The sequence below is a fragment of the Corvus hawaiiensis genome, chromosome 5 (genome assembly GCF_020740725.1).
Source record: "Corvus hawaiiensis isolate bCorHaw1 chromosome 5, bCorHaw1.pri.cur, whole genome shotgun sequence".
Classification (NCBI taxonomy): domain Eukaryota; kingdom Metazoa; phylum Chordata; class Aves; order Passeriformes; family Corvidae; genus Corvus; species Corvus hawaiiensis.
The window spans coordinates 46,458,194-46,477,700 of NC_063217.1; the positions used below are offsets into that span (position 1 = coordinate 46,458,194).

The following is a 19,507-nucleotide window of genomic DNA, read 5'->3' on the forward strand; positions in this document are numbered from 1 at the left end:
TAAGCTAAACATAGTTAATGGAGACCCAGGCTTAGTGGCTGGATTTTCAACATTACAGGCAAATAAACTGAGGGGTTTCTGTTTGAGTTAGACACAACACCCCACTCCCACTCCATCCCAAGAACAAGCTCTTAGGGAGAAAAACACATAAAAATCCCAACTTTTACGGAGACTTCATTCATTCCACAAAGAAATCTAGGGTGTATTTGATAAAATTACCCCCTTTGGTCTCATAGATTTATCAAGAGAATTGCTGAAAAGTGTCTTCCTCTACAGGGAAAGAATTCACTTTCCAAAAGTCATGCATCCAGCAACTATTAGAAATTTGACTGAGAGCTACTGAATATTATCAGTTTTGAAAATCCAGCTACTGTATATCCAAAATGTGAATGCTGGAACAGTAAGCTTGGTCTTTTGAAAATTATGGCCAAAGAATTTGTGTGTATGTGTCTATATATAAATATATAATTTTTAATGGATTTTTGAGTTACCCAGAGCTAAACAGAAGCAAAAATTGCTGAGACATAAATATCACTGTAATGTAAATATATTCACCATTTAATCCTGATAAATACTGGATTATAGACTTCTGAACAGAGACTGACAATTATTGAAAATCATGTGGTCATCTCAAGTATACAGTGCCTCAATTAAAATAAAACCACAAAATCCTTTTTCTTTTTTAAAAGTACCATCTAGGATATAATTTATTTGGTTGGACTCTACAAATATACACATTATATCATGCTAGAAGAACTTGAGAACCACTTTTTTCTTGTTCCCAGGGTCTCTTGACTGTTGGTAAGACATTACAGTCATAATGATAGAATCAGTTTACAGTTGCATATTCTGCCAAATAGCTCACAAATTATATTTGGCAAACAACACTGCCTCTGTTTCACAAAGATAATGATCTGATGTTTTGTTTATGTGGCACCAAAGGAAAATATTATTTTAGAGCTTGTGACAGAATTTCAAAATGTTTGTGTGGTATGCTAAACTTCTGATACATTTAAAAGTTACCACTTTATTAAATACAGAGTAACATATATTTTCAAACCATCCTTCAAAAAAGAAAAAAAAATCAAACAAATGTTCAATTAAATACATCGTGTCCATTTCATTTTCTCTGCGATTACCCAGACCTACATAACAGCTGGTGCAGATATTCCTATGCTACTTTTTGCGTTTGATGGTGTCAAACATACAGATGAGTTGCCATATAGGCTGCTCACCCGCACAGGATTTAGTGTTGTAGGAATGCTTTTAGGATGTAATCTGAAATCCATAGCGCAAAGCGGGAAATGCTCCATCAGACTTGACCCCCCCCAGAAGCGTGCAGCAGCAGTTTGTTAAGGAAACAGCATAACCTTGGCAGTGCTATTCTTTGGATGGCTCCGAGGAGAAAATGAAAGGAGCAGTGGGTTGGAACTGAATCTGGGATTCTGCTCTGAGACAGGCGGTTTCCATTCTCTAACCTCTATCCAGGTACAAACCTACCTGGTAAGAGCTAAATGTTAGTGGGAAATTGTTTTGGCAACAGCATTTGGCCAAGGATAGAGGGTACCGTACCAGCACTGGGCCCTGACCCAGCTGACATCCGCCGCCAGACTATCAGCAGGCTCAGCGAGCATGCCCGAGGTCTCCTGGTCTCCTCTGCTGCTAGCACAGCAGTGTCCCAGGAGAGTTCAGTCTGGGAATCAGGTGCTATTTCTTGAGTCTGGGAGACAGTTTCTGCTTTGATTCTTTGTCTAGCTGCTGGATGGGTGGGGGTGGGTGAAATATGCTGTGGGACTGCTGCAGGGATGGCAGAGGAGGCATTGCCCAAAAGGGAAGGGTAAGGTGGTTACACTGACCTCAGCAAAAGGGTTGTCCTGTCCCTTCGGAAGCAGCCAGACCCAGGGCCTTCATCTTGATGATGACAGCAAACAAAATGGAATGACTGGGATCATATCTGCCTCAGCACTGAGTACCTGGGGTGGTTTGGGGAACCTCCTCTGAAGTTTTCTGAAGGAGATAAGCACTAGTAGCTGTCCTTCTCCTTGTGTGACCTGCATCTTTGTGCAGTATCTTTGACTGGACTTCTGGGATGGAAGAACAGTAATACAATAAGAAACATGGCAGTGACCATCCCCAGGGAAGCATCTTTTGTGGGAAAGGACAGGGAATGTGGGACACTTGATCCGACCTTGAGATAAGAACGAGCAGCTGTTGTTGAGGTTAGGCAGAGCTGTGGCAGTGGTCTAGAGCTGGCTGGGGAGTGGGCGAGCAGAGAGGGACTTGCAGGCTCCCAGCTGTGAACAGGCCTCTTCCTGCCCTTCGTCTTTTGATGTTTTCCACTAGACTTACAAGAGCTGCTTGTACTGAGGCAGCAAAGTCCCTGGATGTTTATCAAAGGCGGTGATTGGTGGTAAAGACTGAAATTCCCAGAAAAGAGAATTGGAAGGAGGGGAGAATACTGCATGGAGGACTGTCCTGCCTCTTTTTCCCCTCTCTGTGATGCCTTAGCTCTTCCCTCTAAGGGAAAAGAAGCTGGAAATGTGGGAAGGACTGGATTCATGTGATCATGAGAATGCAGATGGGAGTTAGCAGGGAAGAACAAAAAGATGTATAGGGTACAAACATCTGATTTTACTGAAAGATTGGAAGGAGGTGACACACAAACTTGGTTTTGGTGTCACCAGATTGAGATAGAAATGGACAGTAAAGTACACAAATACCATGGGCAAGTTAAAGGGGAAGTGGCATGTGTGGTTAATAGGTCAGCCCCTATATCAACCTGTCTTGTTCCTTCAGACTCACTAATACAAAGAACGAGATCCTTAAGGGGTTTACAGAAGTTTGCTAGGAAAACACTCGCTGCAAGGCCAGATTTCGGCTATGTTTGGGCTTAAGAGGCAGGTGCTAATAACTAATGCTAAACTGACCTTCGTGCTGCCATCTAGTGTTTCCTCATAGACAGAAACAACATGCCAAAAAAGAAACTGCAGCTCCATGATGCTGTATTCAGAACAAATCTGATTTATTCCTGTTGAAATACAACGCTGGACAACACACAAGCTGAAGGAGAGGGAATGGGAAAGAGACAAGGAGAACCCACTGCTCAGGGTGAATGTTTAGGAAGACACCTTTTCTTAAAAAAATTTATAACTATTTCATCCAGGAACAGAGAGAGTCATCTCAATGGCAAGATAATTATTCAAAACCAGAATTTTTCATTTTTTCCACTCTGTGAAATTAATATGGCTGTTTGCAAGGTGCAACAGTACACAACAGAGCAAGAATCCCAGCAGACCAGCACAAGATGTTTGTCAGGTTCTTCTTGTCTGTCCTTGCTACACTCATAAAAAATCCCTCATGTGATGGTTATTCACAGCCATCAGATGCTGATTTTCCTTTCATGATGGTTAACAAAAGGTAACAAATTATTGTGGGGGGAACATGCAAAAGATTTGATTCTTGGCCCTTTAAAGCCTTATCCCTGGCTTCAAGGAGCTGTAACAGGAGACTTTCTCAACTGTTGCACATCCTGTACTCATGCTGGAACTGTAGAACTCTAACCCTAATAATAACAAGTCAAGAGTTCATGGGCTGGATGAACATTTACATTTACAAACATTTACAACAGAGCATTCTTTTTCTCCAGGCTTCTTTTAGGTGTTTCAAGTCAAAGTCCAAAACAAAGCTGAAGCATCCAAAATCACTGGTCTCTTTTGGAGACCCTGATTTCTGAGATTGTCTCCTGAAAATCTGGGCAGGAAAGCTGCAAGGAAGGACTGGACAAGTGAAAAATGGCAAAAGTAATCTAATTTAAGAAAACAGACTGCCCAGAGGGAAAGGAAAGCCATAATTAGCAGCTTTTAAAGGGCTCCTGGTGCCATTGTATGATATCAGGTATGAATTTACTAATTTGCAGGAAGGTTTTCCCATCTGTAATAAAATTCTAATACCAGGATTTGAACATTATATATATGAATTGACTGCATGATCTCAGTGCAGTCATAACATGGCTTGTTTAGGTGAAGAGGAATTGCAGCACAGAAAAGAACAGAACCAAACTCTTCAGCAAAAAGGGCGGTGTACTCTGCTTAGAAATCACCTCTAAAGTCAAAACATGGAAGCTGTCTCTTAGGCCTTTCAAAGATTTAGTCCACAGCACAGAAAGTCCTCAGGTGGACAATGGTGGAGTCCATGTTTTTCATTCATATTATTCCCGTTTTTTCACCAAGAGAACAACTACATCCCAGTCCCACCAAACTGAGCCTACTGCTGGATTAAGGCATCATTATTCTTCCTCTCCAGCTGTTGGTACCAGGCTGCTACACCCATGTAGGTACCACAAGCTTTTTCCTAACACACCGAACAAGGCTATTTTTTAGCAGCCTTCCTTTATGCTTACTGGACTTTGAATTCAGACCCAATAGAGTTGTATGCTCTGAATACAGGAGTTTTCTTTTCCAAGGCTTGTGTTTAATGCTCATTGCTGTGGAAGTCACATTCTCTTTCAGTTCCTTGTTCTTTCCGTTGAGTCATGATGGCACCGAGCAAGGATAAGCGAATGAAAAAAAAAGACACACTTCAGCCCTCTTCCAAAGTGTTCAGCATTTCTGTGGATTACAGAAGAGCAAGAGACTCACATTCTACAGCTTCTCTCTAAAGAGCCCATCTAAGAATACCACGGGACAAAGGCTGGAAAACCAAGAACCTGTGTCTGTAAGCTGACTCTTCAGGATCTGCAGCATCTTCTTGCTTCCAAAAGTGGCCACCCACTTGCTGGTATGGGATACAGAGCAACGGCTGCATGGCTCCAAAAACAACCTATGCCCCATCCAGCAGGGAGAGACTGCCACTGGGGCTCACCAAAATCTGAAGTGAACTGGGGTACTACTTTCTGAGTGACCACTGCTTTTACTCCATGGGAAAGTAGGTGAGGGCTTTGTGGATACAACACAGGCCAAAGCCACAGGAATCAGCACAAAGCTTGTGGGGGGGAGGGGGGGGGTCTCTGCTCTCCAGTCCTCTGCCAACAAGTTAAGGTAGACCAATATTTTTTAGCTGTTTTTCTGTCATTTTTAAGAACTTTTTTGCGTAAATGTTGCAGAAGAAAATCTATCATTTCTTAAGGAACAAATTTCCCCTGCACCCACACAACTTCATTTCTCTCCCTCCTCCTCTTCCAATGGTAGATTAAACATGCCAATGGAAAGCTTGCACAGCTCTCAGATTGGGGGAATTTTTTTTTTTTTAATCAAGATGTACAAGTTCAGTTGTTCTTTTCTTCTCAGTTTTGGGGACAGACATTTTACCCTTCAGGCACGCTACACAAATAGGAAGGACATCATCTTCAGAAAGTTGTTTGCCTCATGATTCACTATAACATTTCTCTAGTACCTGGCATGGCTGCCTCCCGAATAAGCAGAGTTAAAACTTTCCTGTAGGTGTCTAAGACCTCTTGGGCAGAGGGCCGTTCTGCCGGGTCCTTCTTCTTACACGCTGCATGGACGTCAAACAAATGCAGGCGTACAATGTCACTTCCTTCCACATGGCCCAAGAAAAAATTTGAGACATCTGGGATTTTCCAGATGTCTGTTTTCTCATCATAGGGAGGCATGAGGTCATCTTCGAATGGCACATTTTCTCCATAGGGCCAACGCTGCTCAGGAGCTACAAACTCACCCCGGAGCTCCCGGTGACCACACTTCACCAGCCTGCCAGCACTCCTGTTCACAAGAGGCAAAGCATCCAAATCATTCACCAGAATGTGAAAGTCACTTGTTAGGAGATACTGGGAGAGAACCTTATCCAGGTCATTTGAGTCACACATCACTAAGGTACCCAGAGGGCTGCTGTGCAGGTACCGAATGATGCTCACGTAGTCTATAGCAAGCATCAGCCTGCGATGCCAGGTGTTCATGCCCTTGTATTTGGGAATGTGGAGAGTTTCATTCAGGCCTCTCAGTGAGCCAAGAGGATGGTACTCGGTGAGGATTGTGAACTGCTGCTCACAGTAGCCAAGCAGCCGGACAACATACTTGCTCTGAAGGGCTTTCAGCATCTTCAGTCCATGGAGAAAGTCCTCCTTCAGCTCTGAGTTGGTGAGCTGTGAAAGGACCACTTTCTTTTCCTTCCACTCAGAAAGGAAGACCTGAGAACACACAAGAGACACGTAAGACACATGGAGAGCCTTCTTCTATGAACTGCTACCAGCTCCTGCTGACCTCTTCCTGTGACTGGTTAGTCACAACTGCGAATTACAGTCACCAGGCACAGTCAGCTTTAGGTAGAGCCATGTACCTGTCACAGCAAGCCCTTTCTGATGTCATAATTACATCATGGTTTCCTAAGTTTTCTTTGGAATGAACAATGCAGATGAATTAAGTTATTTTATATCACCCAAACAGCCAGTCTTACTCTGCCATGACTGTACCAATCTGTGATTTTGCTTGTGTAGCTGGATGTCATTTGGTGTCAGAGAGGTGGCCCGAGTCATGCTCTTGTGCCTGTTGTGTTCATCTTATCAGTAGCCATATGATCCTGGATGCCTACAGTAATTACCTGCTGAGAGGATAATCGTAACAGCAGTGCTGGCATTAATTAGCCAGCAAACTGTGAAAGCTCTTTATCCAGAGGAGAGAAGAAAGGAAATCCAAACTCACCTTTTTCACAGCACCTTCACCAACACACTTGAGTTTCCTGACTTCCCTATTTATGGCCTCGCAGGAAAGCCACGGGGAACAATTCTTCACCGCTCCGAATTTGAAATGCCCAAAAGGGCAGAGGCCGGGGTCCGTTTCGACACGTCCCAGAGAGTTGTAAAACTTGTTGAGGTACAGGTAGAGAAGGGCATTAAGGAGCAGGACGGCCGCAAGCAGTAACGCCAGCGAGATGGATGGCACCTCTCTGGGAAGAAACTCCCTCCTAACGAAATGCGGTTTCTTTTCCATGACCGTGCCTTCCGCATCCTCCGTGAAAGACGGAGGCTAAGCAGGACCCTCTTCCCAGCCCTAGGATGAACGCCTGTACGGCTTTTTCAGTGCCGGCCGCCCAGCCGTCCCGCAAGCACCGCGGTCCGGAGCCTGCAGCCTACGACGAGAGGCCACGCGCGGCGGCGGGACGTGTTAAAGGCGGCTGCAAGCTCGACGCTCGCCGCGCTGCCCATCCTCCCGGCTTTCCGCGCAGGCGGGCCCGAGCGGCAGGCTGCCCGGGCAGGGACGCTTGACCCCGGAAAACACCGGGAAGAGCGGCCGCGCGGGGCGGTGGCGGCGGCGGCGGCGGCGGCCCCGCCCCGGGGCGGAGCGCGGCGCGATGGCGGCGGCCGCGCTGGCGCTGGTGGCGGCGGCGGCGGCCGCGCTGGGCGCGCTGGTGATGGCGCCCGGCCTCTCGCAGCCCGACGGGCAGGGCGCGCCCGGGCCCCGCGGCGGGGCGGCGGTGGCGGCGGAGTGGCGGCGGCCGGGGCGGATGGACCAGGCGCTGCTGCTCGTCCGCAACGAGCTGCCCGCCCCGGGCCTGAACCTCGCCGCCCGCTCCGGCTCCTGCCACCAGGTGAGGGGCTGTGCCGGGCGAGGGGTCCCTCCCCGACCTCCGCTTCTGATAGCCCGGCCCGCGGCGGGGCTGCTCGGCTTCTCCGGCGTCTCCCCGTGCCTTGATCAGGTCGCTGCGCTTCGGTTTTACCTTCGAGCAGCACGCAGGGAAACTCCCGCAACAGGAGCTGCTCCAGCCCCGTGGCATCTTCCCTTGTCTTTGCCACCACGCAAGGTAGAACCCCCTTTCACTCTCCTTTGGCACTAATGAGCTCCCTTCACCCTCTTCTTCCACAGTGCTTGTATCAGTTCCTGGCGTTTGTCCCACCAAGCAACGAGAGGCTCAGAAAACCAGGCACGGCGTCGGTAATGGTTGATACGCAGCATCCACTCACCTTGCTGCTCAACAGCTCTGTGGGTGACACAGATCTCTGCAAGTACGTGGCCCAGCCCCAGGGAATACATGGATAACTCTATCCTATATTTGTGTTGGCTTGGTTTGTTGGTTTGTTTTTTTCCCCTTGGAGCCATGTGCCTCTTTATTGCCTGCTCATCGCCTCCTTTTCCCCAGCTGTTTAGACCAAGAGCTCAGTCTTCACCCCACTACTGTAACAGTGATGTACTTTGGAATTGTGCTGAAAGGATCTAGGTGCAAGCAGGCGCCGAAACGGTGTTCACCGAGGCAGCATGTACAAGCACCTGATTTCTCTTGCAGGGAGTCTCTAGTTCAAGAAGACAAATGATGGCAGTGCATGTGTGGTAAAGAATTGGTGTTGGGCTAGGGGAGGGTAATGCTTGGAGAAGGCCAGTTCTGTGCTAGATCACAGTGTTGGTCCAAGTTTTTGGCTTGCCTTTCCTAAAGCATTCAGGCTTACAGTCCACCTACTTGCTCTCGTGGTACCCACATGTACTGGTGTTGTCTCATCAAGTTTTGTTTCCTTTATCATTTGCAGGGTTCAGTATCATTTTGGAGAGTTTGGCAATTATTCCCTTGTGGTAAAGACCCTAAGTACAAGCACCCAAACTGTTTCTTGTGACCTAATCATCAATGAAGGCCCTATCAACAGCTACCTCCGTATGTAGTGCTGTTTTTCCCTTTCGTTCTACAACTTGCATGTCTCCCAGCAGAACCAGCTTCCTAAGAGCCTTGTGCAGCCTCTCATGCAATGCTGAAGAGATGTCATGGGCTTGCTCCTCTTCTTTCTCAACATCTTGCTTCCATATGTTTTATACACCCGTCTTGAGGCCCTGACTGGGATCAGGCCTCTTCACATGATATACTGTCTGCCCACAACCTTTTTGCAGCAGGGATTAGTACAGAAAAATCAGTGGGTATGTGTCTGGAGGGAGAAACTACTTCCTGTTTCTCTGCATGTTTATGTATATCCACAGAATCCTCCCTCTTCTTCCCTCTATCTTACTTCTCTCACAAAATGGGAAACAATTCACACAGTGTTTGGATTTTTTGTTTGTTGTTGCACTTTTAATTTTAAACCTGACTTTTTTTTTTTTTTTGTTCATCTCTTTTCCAGGACTGTTTCAAACTCTTGTCTCTGTCTCTTCCATTCTTTTCCTTTACATTACACTATTCTTCAGTCCTTCCAGTTTCCTAACTGTAAAGACAATTTCTCCATGCTTGCTAACTTGGTGTATTGCCCTTTCGGGCCATCTTCTTCATGTTGAGGCTGTTTTTAAACCTCTAGTTTCTTCTTCAGAACATATTGCAGCACATCAACTCTTTTCTTACTAGCGTCTTGTGATGCAGTGCAGTCTTATTTTGCTTTTTTTATGCTAAGATGTGGAGTCACTGAGCTGCACTTTGAAACTAGCCTGCCTTTGTGCTGGGTAGTTTGGGGGTTTTGTTTTCCTCTGGGGATGTATACTGCATGGAGAAGGTGATGTGATAGTGAGTTGGGCTTTGTGTCATGTTTGTGTCACGCTTGGCCAAGCCCAGGTCACTCAGTGGTTTTGCCAGACCATTTATAGAGTTGTGTTCTTCTCTTTTCATGTAGCTATTCTCTTTGCTTTCCTGGTTTACATGGGGATCCTTGCTATCCTGATTGCTGGGCGCCTTCTAATGAAGTAAGTGAACAGTACTTAACTCCTTGCACGTGCCAGTTTAAAACCACGTATCACAGTGTGGTAATGCTTTGGAGTCCCACTTGTAGCCCTGCTTGCAGATCAGATTCTGCTATCAGGTGCCATGTGCAAGTTGTGGCACATGTGGCAAAAAATGCAGAGTGATGTGATTTCACTTGAGGGATATCTTGCAGCCTTGTTACTTTGTGCACAGAGCAGCTGATGTTCACTGTAAGCTCTCACATGCCCTGCCACACCCTCGTGTCCCTTGTTCCTTGTTTAGCTCTGGATCAGTAATCCAAGGCAGTGGGACCAAAGTGCGTGTAACAAATGCAACTTTCTACCCTGTGTACTGAATGGTGTGGGTCATTCTTGCCTGTAAGCAACTTGAGAATAAAACCCCCAAACATGAGCTTGTGTCAGTGTATTTACACAGCTGGACTTAACTGAGATCCTAGGTACCGACTGAATCTCAGTATTACCTATGTGAGCTGTAAAAATAGAAATAGGAACTGTCCAAACTTCTGATTTATGCTGGTAAATAGTTTTAATTAAGGTGAAATTAATTATAAAGTACTTTTGACTTTGTTTTGTGTTTTAAACTGTTACTCATTTTCAGAATTGATCCAGTCAGAAACTGGGTTTACAAGAAACTGAATCCCAGAGCAACTGATCGTATGATTAATTCCGTGAGTGACCACAGTATCTTTAGTTTGCATTCTCTAGTCTTTTCATCTCTGGGAAACACACACTATCTGGACATCTGGGGACTTGTTTATTACTAATCATCTTCCCCTTGTGTGTCATCTTTCCCTGAGCAAATCTTGTGTTGATGTCAGATAGGCAATTTTATGTCAATGGAGAGTGCTAGACTGGGTTTCCATGCAAGTGTAGTGGATTCCCTGTAGAGCTCTTGCAAGTCTTGAACATACACCTTTGTGTTCTCTTTAGTTCCCTTGAAGCAAATGTGTTGGTGAAAATACTGTCCCCTTCTGACATAGTCAGTGTAAGGGAAATCACAGCCTTCATGTCTGCTTCCAGCACAGCAGGAATTTCTCTGGCACTCCTAGAACTGACATTTCTGTGTGATCCTCATTTTGTACTAGAATGTAGATAGTTCATCACAGTCTGGGCTTCATATCTAAGAGGTCCAAACCTGTCTAGAATCAAAAGACTTGGAAGCAGAGCTCTACAGCAACTCTTGCAGTTCATCTCTATCACTGGGATATAGTGATGTCTCCTTCTGTATGCTGTTACTGGGTCTGATCAGAGTGGTTTTGGGAACTCAGTTGCAAAGAAACTACTCCTGTGTTTAAAATGATTCATTTTTCACTGGTTGAGCTCTCGAAACAGTCTCTCTGTGGTGTCAGACAAGTGCTGGTGGGTTGGGGCGGGTCCTATTTGAGAGTTGGCAACTGCATCTGCTCAGCTCTGTTGTAAAGCAGTACTCAGAGTGTTGGCAAGCCTCTGGCTGATTTGGAGGGGACCCAGCTCTGATGAGTCTCAAGCACAGGCTCATTTCATTGCATTGTTGTTTCTACCTGGTCAAAGGTAGAGTCTGGAGCATCTGCAAACATTATTGCAACGTGGTGAAGCAGGAAGAGGTTAGAAGTAGACCAAATGAAGACAGGGAGAATAAAGACAGTGTGTCTGTGAAAGTTTGCAGTTTACTATCCTTTGTTCCCTAGTCAGCTGATGCAGCTGCTGACTTGCTCTTCATGTGTCTGGTTTGTTCCCAAAGGAGCTCGGATCCCCGAACACAACAGACTCCATTAACTGTGATCCTAGCCCACATCCGTGGAGCTCAGCCTCTCGGCGGCGGCTTCATTCCCTTGACACATTCCGGGGGTGAGCATAAGAGCTTGCTCAAAAGCAGTTCTTCCAAGGGGAATGAGATTTTTCCAGTGGTGGTTTGACAGTGCATGGCAATATATAGCAGATGGACAGTTCAAGGTGGTCTGTTTTGCTTGGAAGTTAATCAAGATTTTAATTCTCGGATTTTCCAAAACACTTTGTAAGAAATATTGAAGTTGTGGCAGAGGGTGGAACAGAACGACGTGTTCAGTGTGAAAATGCTATGCAAAGGAGCTTGCTTTGGTTCACCACCACCCATGATTTTTGAAACATGGCCTCCTGATTGGTAAAGCTGGAAACCTTGGAAATCTTGCTTTAAAAATAAAATAAATTGGATCTCAGAGTTAGAAATGCATTAGTGGGAGTAGTAATCCTTAACTTTTTGTTCATATATATGCATTTCATTGACACGCGATACTTTATGGTTTTGTTGTCTTTTTAGGCTCTCTCTTGTAATTATGGTGTTTGTTAACTATGGAGGAGGAAAATACTGGTTCTTCAAACATGAGAGTTGGAATGGTAAAGTACAATTGAGACACTTACTCTGGGTTTTAACTGCAGCAGTGTCTAGAAATGGTTGGTGTTGCAGCTGCTGCAGTGAGCTGTTGCTCAGCCAAAGGCTGGGATGCTGTGCTGGTTTGCTTCAGCAGGGAATCTGCCTGTTTGGTTAATGGGCAAAGCAGTGTATGGTCCTCCTCATCACACAGCGACAGGGTGCTTTCACATCACAGTCTGTGTGTAACCTTTTCATTTGTGATACAGGTTCATATCTTTAACTTTTCTGTGTTGTTTAATGACCACAGTCAAGGTGATGTTGCTCAGTGCTGTAAAAACATAGTGCCTTGATTGGTAGCTGATGCAGATGAAGTCAAGCATTGTAATGCCCTAGTGGAGAATAGCAAGGATCCCATCCCTGAAATCTTTCCCAAAGCACAGCATCAGTTCTGACCCTATTCTTGAAGAGTGGTAAATGCAGCGAGGCAAGATCATTAACTCTTTGTAAGTTTTGTTTATAACATGTTTTAGACTTTGGGACATGAATAATTGCTAGCAGCCTGCAATTCCTCTAGAAAATCAACAGTAATATTGTTAAATTTAAGGATGGTTCAAGGTAAATAATGTCCTCCTGTGTATTTCTCTGTAGGATTAACAGTGGCAGATCTGGTGTTTCCATGGTAAGTTTTCCTGAGGAATAGTTTTTGTATCAACCGATTCTTTATATTAAGGGTTGCAAGGGGAACATTTGTGTGCACTTTGCTTCCATGTGGAAATGTATTTGGAGGGATGAATTTGTGTTAAACAGTTAATAGGAATCCGCCCCTACAAATAACAACATAATCCTTATGAATCAGTAGAAGAGCTAAGTGGTTTTGGTGCCTGACATCCTCCTTCTTCCCACACACAAGGCCCAGGGCTACCCTGCCAGGAAGTGCAGTATCCCTGAGAAGCTCAGTGCCATGCTGCTGTATTAAAAGCTGCCAATCTGGCAAGATTTGAAGCTGGGCTGGTGTATATCCATAGGTAAAATAGCCAAGTAAATTTTGGATTAAGCTAATATTCCTATAACCAGAGAACGGCTTTATGGGGAAGCAATTATCCCATCTGTCCCTAACATGCTTCTCTATGCCAGCTGTGGTTTCTCTTGGAGGAGGGAGCTGGACTTAGACTGTGAACCTAATCTAGATGGGAGCAGTGGGTCAGTTCTGAATTTGAATCATAGATTTGAAGCTGGTGTTTTACTTCTCTGAAGATGCTAATTTAATTTTGGCTAATGGAATTTTTTGGTAGCATATGAATTCCTGGAAAAGGAGCAGGCTGCAATTCCAACCCTACCTCAACTGACCACTGAAAAAGATAGAAGTGTCCCATAGCACAAGCTCAGTAGCCTGGGAATTCCTAGCAATCAGAGGAAATAAAATCACCCAGTTTCACCCAGTGCATCCATTTCTGTTGGGCCAACGCAGGCTGCTCTGTCAGCTTTAGTGTTTGCTGTTACACAGACGTGTTACGAGGCATCTGTCAGCTCCATTTCCCATCTGCTCTGTTCTCCAGGTTTGTGTTCATCATGGGGACATCAATAGCATTGGCACTGGGCTCCATGCTGAGGTGGGGAAGTTCCAAGTGGAAGGTGCTTAGAAAAATCCTCTGGAGGACTTTTGTGCTAATCCTGCTGGGGATCATAGTTGTGAATCCCAATTACTGCCTTGGACCTTGTGAGTGGAACTTTCTCTCTCATTTCTGTAACTTGTTCCTGCCTCCTTGGCTGGGATGTTGCAAAAACTGTGTCAACAGTTAGATTGTATCTTGTGGAGTGCAGTTCTGCACTGATGCAATTCTCTCTGTAAGACTCTTGTGCCAACCACTGTTGATTGTCTTAGTGACTTTCCCAGGATTATGATGTACAGAAAATTGGGATAGCAGAGTGGAGGTGCAGTAGATCTCAGCTCTCTCTGGAGAAGGGTCACTTTTGTATTTACAACAGAGCCTGTGGCTGCTCCTCTTTCACATTGCTTGCATGTTTTCCAGTGTCCTGGGATAATCTGCGTATTCCAGGGGTGCTCCAGAGGCTGGGATTCACATACCTGGTGGTTGCTGCTCTTGAACTCCTATTTACAAGAGCTGATAGTGGGACCTGGGTGAGTTACATGGGGAGATGTAACTGATCTGAACTGATACTGGAGCAGGGGTTTGGAGACTTTGCTCTTGTGGGGGCACAAAGAACACATGAGAAATTATGAGAAAAATGTAACATCTTACTTGACGTGTAGTGCAGTGTGACCTGGCAGAAATGTTGGAGTATGTGCACCCTTCAGTGTCCCAGTCTGCATTTTGTCACATGTAGCTTTATCATATTTAAGGATTTCACCAATCCATTCAGATAGTGCTCAGAAAGAGGCATTCCAAGACACGATGACTTTTCCACTGCCAAGGACGCCCAGGGACAGGCATCTCTATGCTGAATCCTGTAGTCTGCATTTTGTCCAGTTAATTTTGGCAAGGTTTTTTCACAGCAGGGGAAAGTAATACTGCTTTTTAGCCCTTCTAGAGTCTGTTTTCCCAAAAGGCTTTTGTTCTACTCATGAATCAAAATTCCTTTTGACATTTTCCAAGTTAAAAAACATTAAGGGCTTTTGTTTTGGTTTGTTTCTCCCCCCCCCGCCCCAAGTAACTAAGTGTCTGGAAATTGCTTGTGAAAATGAAAGGTCTATTGGTAGAACTCAGTTTTGTAATGACAACATCTCCCTCCTGTATCTGGGGATACAAGACTGCCTGCCAGGAAGTATAGGTTGTCCCCAAGGGCATGGTTTTTACTTGCCAGCTAACACCCCCTCCCTCCATCTCATGCAGGAAGGACGATTTCCTGCTCTGCAGGATATTCTCCCCTACTGGCCACAGTGGCTTTTCATTCTGGTGTTAGAAGCAATTTGGCTCTGCCTGACCTTCTTGTTACCAGTGCCAGATTGTCCCAGGTAAGACCATGCACTCGGACAACTTTCTGTGGGGTATCAGGTTTTTTCTCTTCTAGTGAGCAGAAGGTACATTTTATTAGCCATAGGGAAAGAATGAAGGGAAGAGCTTTTATGCCAGCAGGGTTAAAGGAAGCATCCATCATGTGAAAAAACTTTATTTTGGTACTAAAGTACCAGATGTTATACAGCTGATGTCATTCTTCCTTTCTACTTAAAGAAGAGGATTACAATCTCCCTGAGGTGTGTGTACAGCAATGTATGATCAATGCCATGATCATATGCAATGCCATCAATGTGTGCCTCTAGCCCAGGAAAACATCAAGCATTTCGTGTACTGAGTCAGTGGGCCAGCTGCTGTGCAGCTGTAGTGTACCAACACTTTGTGCTACAACCTCTTTGCCTCTGTCCTAGGGGCTATATTGGTCCTGGGGGCATTGGGGACTTTGGAAAGTATCCCAACTGCACTGGAGGAGCAGCTGGTTACATTGACCGTTTGCTTCTTGGAGAAAAGCATATGTATCAGCATCCCTCTTCAGGTGTAAGTAGTTTTTGGTTTGCAGTATGTCAGGAGGGGCTTGGGACTGATACGTGCAGGGGGTTTAAGAGAAAGGAGTTTGGTTGCTTGGGTGCCCTGTAACAACTGTTTTCTCTCTAAGGTGACTTACCAAACAACGATGCCATATGATCCAGAAGGGATCCTGGGGACCATAAATAGCATTGTTATGGCATTTTTGGGACTGCAGGTACCTCTTTTTCTTTCTGCCTGCATTCTATAATGGGAAGTTTTGAAGGAAACCTGGAAGTGGGGAGGCAACTGGGTGTCTTTACTTAAGCCTGAGACTGGTTCTAACAAAACCTTTTTCAGTGCAATGCTTTCACGATGACTTAGCCTGAGGTGAGTGACAGAGAAGTGGAACCTAACATGGCAGTAGCTTGCATTAGATACACCTAGACTTCTCAGTTTTTGTAAGGGATGGACACAAGAAGCTTGCAAAATAGCCACCTGAAATCTTCGTTTTAAGGCTGGGCTTATGCTGGGAGTAGGCTGGCTCTATATGCTGGAAAATAAGGCTGAGACACAGACTTCACAGCTTCATTGTAAGGGTATTAAAGGTTGCAGCTGTACTTGTTCCCCCTTGCTGACTTTCTGCTTGATGGGAGTGATAGCCATCTTGCATCGATGTGTGCTTACCTTCCCTGACAAAAGAGATGCAGGGGTTCACATTGGTGTTACCAACACCAGAAGCTCACAGCTCACCACTGTTTAAAATATGGCACTTTTTGATGCACTGCTGGCTTTTCTGACTGTGCAGCAGCTGTGAACCAAACTGGAACTTGTGTGCTGGGAAAGGAATGTTACCACATACAGCATTGGGTAAAAATTGATTTGGAATATCTGTGGGGCAGAGCTTGGAACAGAAGTCTGACCCTGAGGAGTGAAGTTATCAGGACACATTTCTTAGTGGTGTATGAAAAAGAGCATGTGCTCTGGGCAGGTCAGGGTATGATGAGGTGCTGTGGAGAAGCTTTTGGGGCTGGCTCTGGTGTTGTTCCTTCATGCAATCCTTGCTGAGAGAGATGGAGCTCAAGTTACATTGTGTTGACCTAATAAAGTTGCTTATCCCCTTCCTCAGTGTTAATACACTAAGAAAGGGAGAAAAGGTGCACCTCTATGGCTGTTTGGGTTGCATTTACGTATTTTCCCCTTGTGTGTCCATTCTTTACAAAGAGTCCTCATTCTGAACCTTTCAGCCACTTGGCTGATAGAAATCCCATTCATGGATTAGCACAGTTCGCTGGTGGCAAACATATCTGGCTCTTGAAATGTACTTACATTAATGGGCATTAATTATTCTTTTGCATTCTTTTTATAAGGCAGGAAGAATTACCTTGTTCTACAAAGACCAGCACAAACAAATTATGAGTCGGTTCATCATATGGGGCATAGTAATGGTAAGTCTGATGGTTGTGTAGCTCTTTAAAAGGCATGGATTTTAATGCAATGCATAGTAATTCTGAAACATGTTGCAGTTATTATATAAACTTTACCAACTTTCTATTTCAGGGAATTATTTCTGCTATCTTGACAAAATGTTCTAAAGAAGAAGGGTTTATTCCAATAAACAAGAACTTATGGTAAGCAAAGAGATGGAATATTTAGTATGATTTTGTTAAAGTACTATTTTAGTTCAGAGGATGTTCTACCTTTTGTACATTGAGATCTGTATCACGTAGTTCTCTAAATATTACTCTTTCTACTGAAAATGTTTGTAGGTCAATATCGTATGTGACAACCACAAGTTGCTTTGCCTTCACCCTCTTATTGCTGATATATTACCTTGTGGATGTCAAGAAATGGTGGTCAGGTGCTCCATTTTTATACCCAGGTCAGTAAAATCACATCAGGAGACATATTCCTTCTAATTCTTTCTGCACTGATATTATCCTTTTGTTTTCTGCACTTCTCTCGTCTGTAAAAGAGCAGGGATTTAGTCTGAGGTAACCTGAAAGATTCCAGAATGATTAAGTTGAGGGGAACATTTGCATAGAACTGGGACACTTGAGGCCAGATATTTAGGAGAGAGGAACAATTAATTCCTTAAATGAGGGCTGAAAGCTGCTATTGCCCAATGACTGTTCTCAGTTTGGTCTCAAGTCAAGGTCCCAGTGAACAGCTGCCTAGTACCAAGCAAAATACCACAACTGTTCGAAGTTGGTTTGGAAGGGACTGCTGAGACTTGTGTAACCTAATGGGAAACTCAAAGGGCTGTCAACAGAGTAATACCACTTCTGAAGATGTGGAAAATGAAATCCCCTGGGCAGCTGTGTAGGTTGTGTCTCTGTGATTTTAGATAAGCGTGTTTCCCAAAGTATCCCACTGTGGTTTTAACCACACTGGGCACACAACAAACATGAGTAGAGAATACAAAGCCACAGCAGAGGGGACCTTTCAGCAGCTTTGGTCTCTGGTGTCTGGACAGGAAAATACGCAGGGTGACAGCAGGGTATCATACCTCCTACCAGAAACCCCAGAGCTTTGAAGGACAGTCAGCGTTTGTTTGTAAAGGCAGCAGATCTGACCAGCTTGGTTGGCACTCGTCCACCCTGAAAACAGTAACTGTTACTATTCTCCTCATTAATATAATTGCAGCATACTGATTTGGTTGTATTTCCAATTTAGAACAGAGGTTATTTGTATTTCTTTTCAATAAATGTTTTAGGGGAGAGAACCCCTCAGACTGTATTTGTAAACAGTGCATGGCATCTTTGGAGCAAATGACATTAGCTGCTGTTGTCTTGGTGCCTCTCTTTTATAAGCCTGGCACACATCTGTCTGCTTGCTCTGAAGCAAGCCCATACCTCCTTTTTCAGATGGTATGACCTGTGCTTCCTTTCAGGAATGAATTCAATCCTGGTCTACATTGGACACCAAGTGTTTGCAAACTACTTCCCTTTTAAGTGGAAGATGCAAGACAGTCAATCCCATGCAGAGCATCTGACTCAAAACCTCATTGCAACAACTCTTTGGGTCGTAATATCATATATACTTTACAGGAGAAGGATATTCTGGAAAATCTGATAGAGGTGGTCAAGGTGTAGCAGGCTTAGATTCTGATGAGGCAAGTGGATTAGCCTGAAATATGGTGGATTAGCCTGAAATATTGCGACTCAGGCTGTATTACTAAAAAGGGATACTAGTTCAAGTTTACAGTGCCATGGAAGTTGTCATCAAGACTTTTATGTGACTTAAGGGACAGTATTTTACTATTTAGCAAAAACTTACTAGTCTACTACAGTTGCTCTCTGTTTTCTAAGTATTTTACTGATCTCCCTCCTTCATATAGAGAAGCTAAACATACCGTAACAGTTGGGCAGTCTAAGACACCCTGTTGGTGTTCATGAAAGGAACTGCAAGGGATGGGGTGGTGACTGCAAGGGGTTGCCAGAATGGGCCAGTAGTAACAGTCCCTGCATGTGACACAGAACCCCCTAACTCAGGTGGTCTGGGGTTTGTATATATCCTTGGCACCTCTTGCATGCCTGTGCCCCTCTGGCACACATTTAACTTGGCCAGTGACTATCTGGGAAAGCTAAGGGGCACTTCTGTGTCACACCCTGGTGGTGCTCTCAGCTGATCATGCTTCATTATATTCTTACCATTTGGTCTTCGACCAAACCCTTAGGGTTTTGGATCCTGCTGAAGCCCAAAATCTCTTCTATTGGCTTATTAATCAGCAGGCTGCTCCTACAGGTACAGCAGCCCATCTGTGCATGTTCTGGGCCTTTGTGTAACACACCTCTTGCATGGACAAGGTCCAAGTTTCATGTGCTACACTCTAGGAGTGCAGAAAGGCCATTTCCTATTGACTTTATAATCACTTGGGTATCACCAAATTTAAATCAAAACAATCCTCTTTCTACGTGAATTTATTTAAGGGCCCTAATCTGAAAACCAGCAATACAGGTAGAATTCGCTGAAAAGGAAGAGCTAACAGACCAATTCAGTAGTTTTTGGAAATTCACTCATGCTGTGATTTCCAAACTAGTGCTAATAAAAAACCTGAAATACCTTGCTATGTTCTC

The 19,507-nt window shown here is 44.6% G+C and overlaps 2 protein-coding genes across 2 annotated transcripts; one reads left to right on the forward strand and one right to left on the reverse strand.

Annotated features, from left to right (window-relative positions):
* Positions 1–3,000: 3,000 nt before the first annotated feature.
* On the reverse strand, positions 3,001–7,265 carry POMK (protein O-mannose kinase). Its single transcript, XM_048302898.1, has 2 exons — positions 6,657–7,265; positions 3,001–6,145 (listed from the first exon to the last, which is right to left on the reverse strand). The coding sequence occupies exons 1-2, from the start codon at positions 6,942–6,944 to the stop codon at positions 5,372–5,374; spliced, it is 1,062 nt and encodes a 353-aa protein (XP_048158855.1). The 5' UTR covers positions 6,945–7,265; the 3' UTR covers positions 3,001–5,371.
* Positions 7,266–7,329: 64 nt separating this feature from the next.
* On the forward strand, positions 7,330–19,493 carry HGSNAT (heparan-alpha-glucosaminide N-acetyltransferase; the record flags this gene model as incomplete). The annotated part of the gene is made up of 17 exons (XM_048302897.1): positions 7,330–7,542; positions 7,818–7,957; positions 8,474–8,595; positions 9,533–9,602; positions 10,219–10,288; positions 11,341–11,447; positions 11,896–11,972; positions 12,598–12,628; positions 13,506–13,666; positions 13,980–14,089; positions 14,802–14,923; positions 15,335–15,461; positions 15,580–15,666; positions 16,799–16,876; positions 16,989–17,059; positions 17,198–17,310; positions 18,322–19,493. Coding segments are annotated over 17 exons (1,881 nt in total), but the record flags the coding sequence as incomplete, so codon positions are not given.
* Positions 19,494–19,507: the final 14 nt, after the last annotated feature.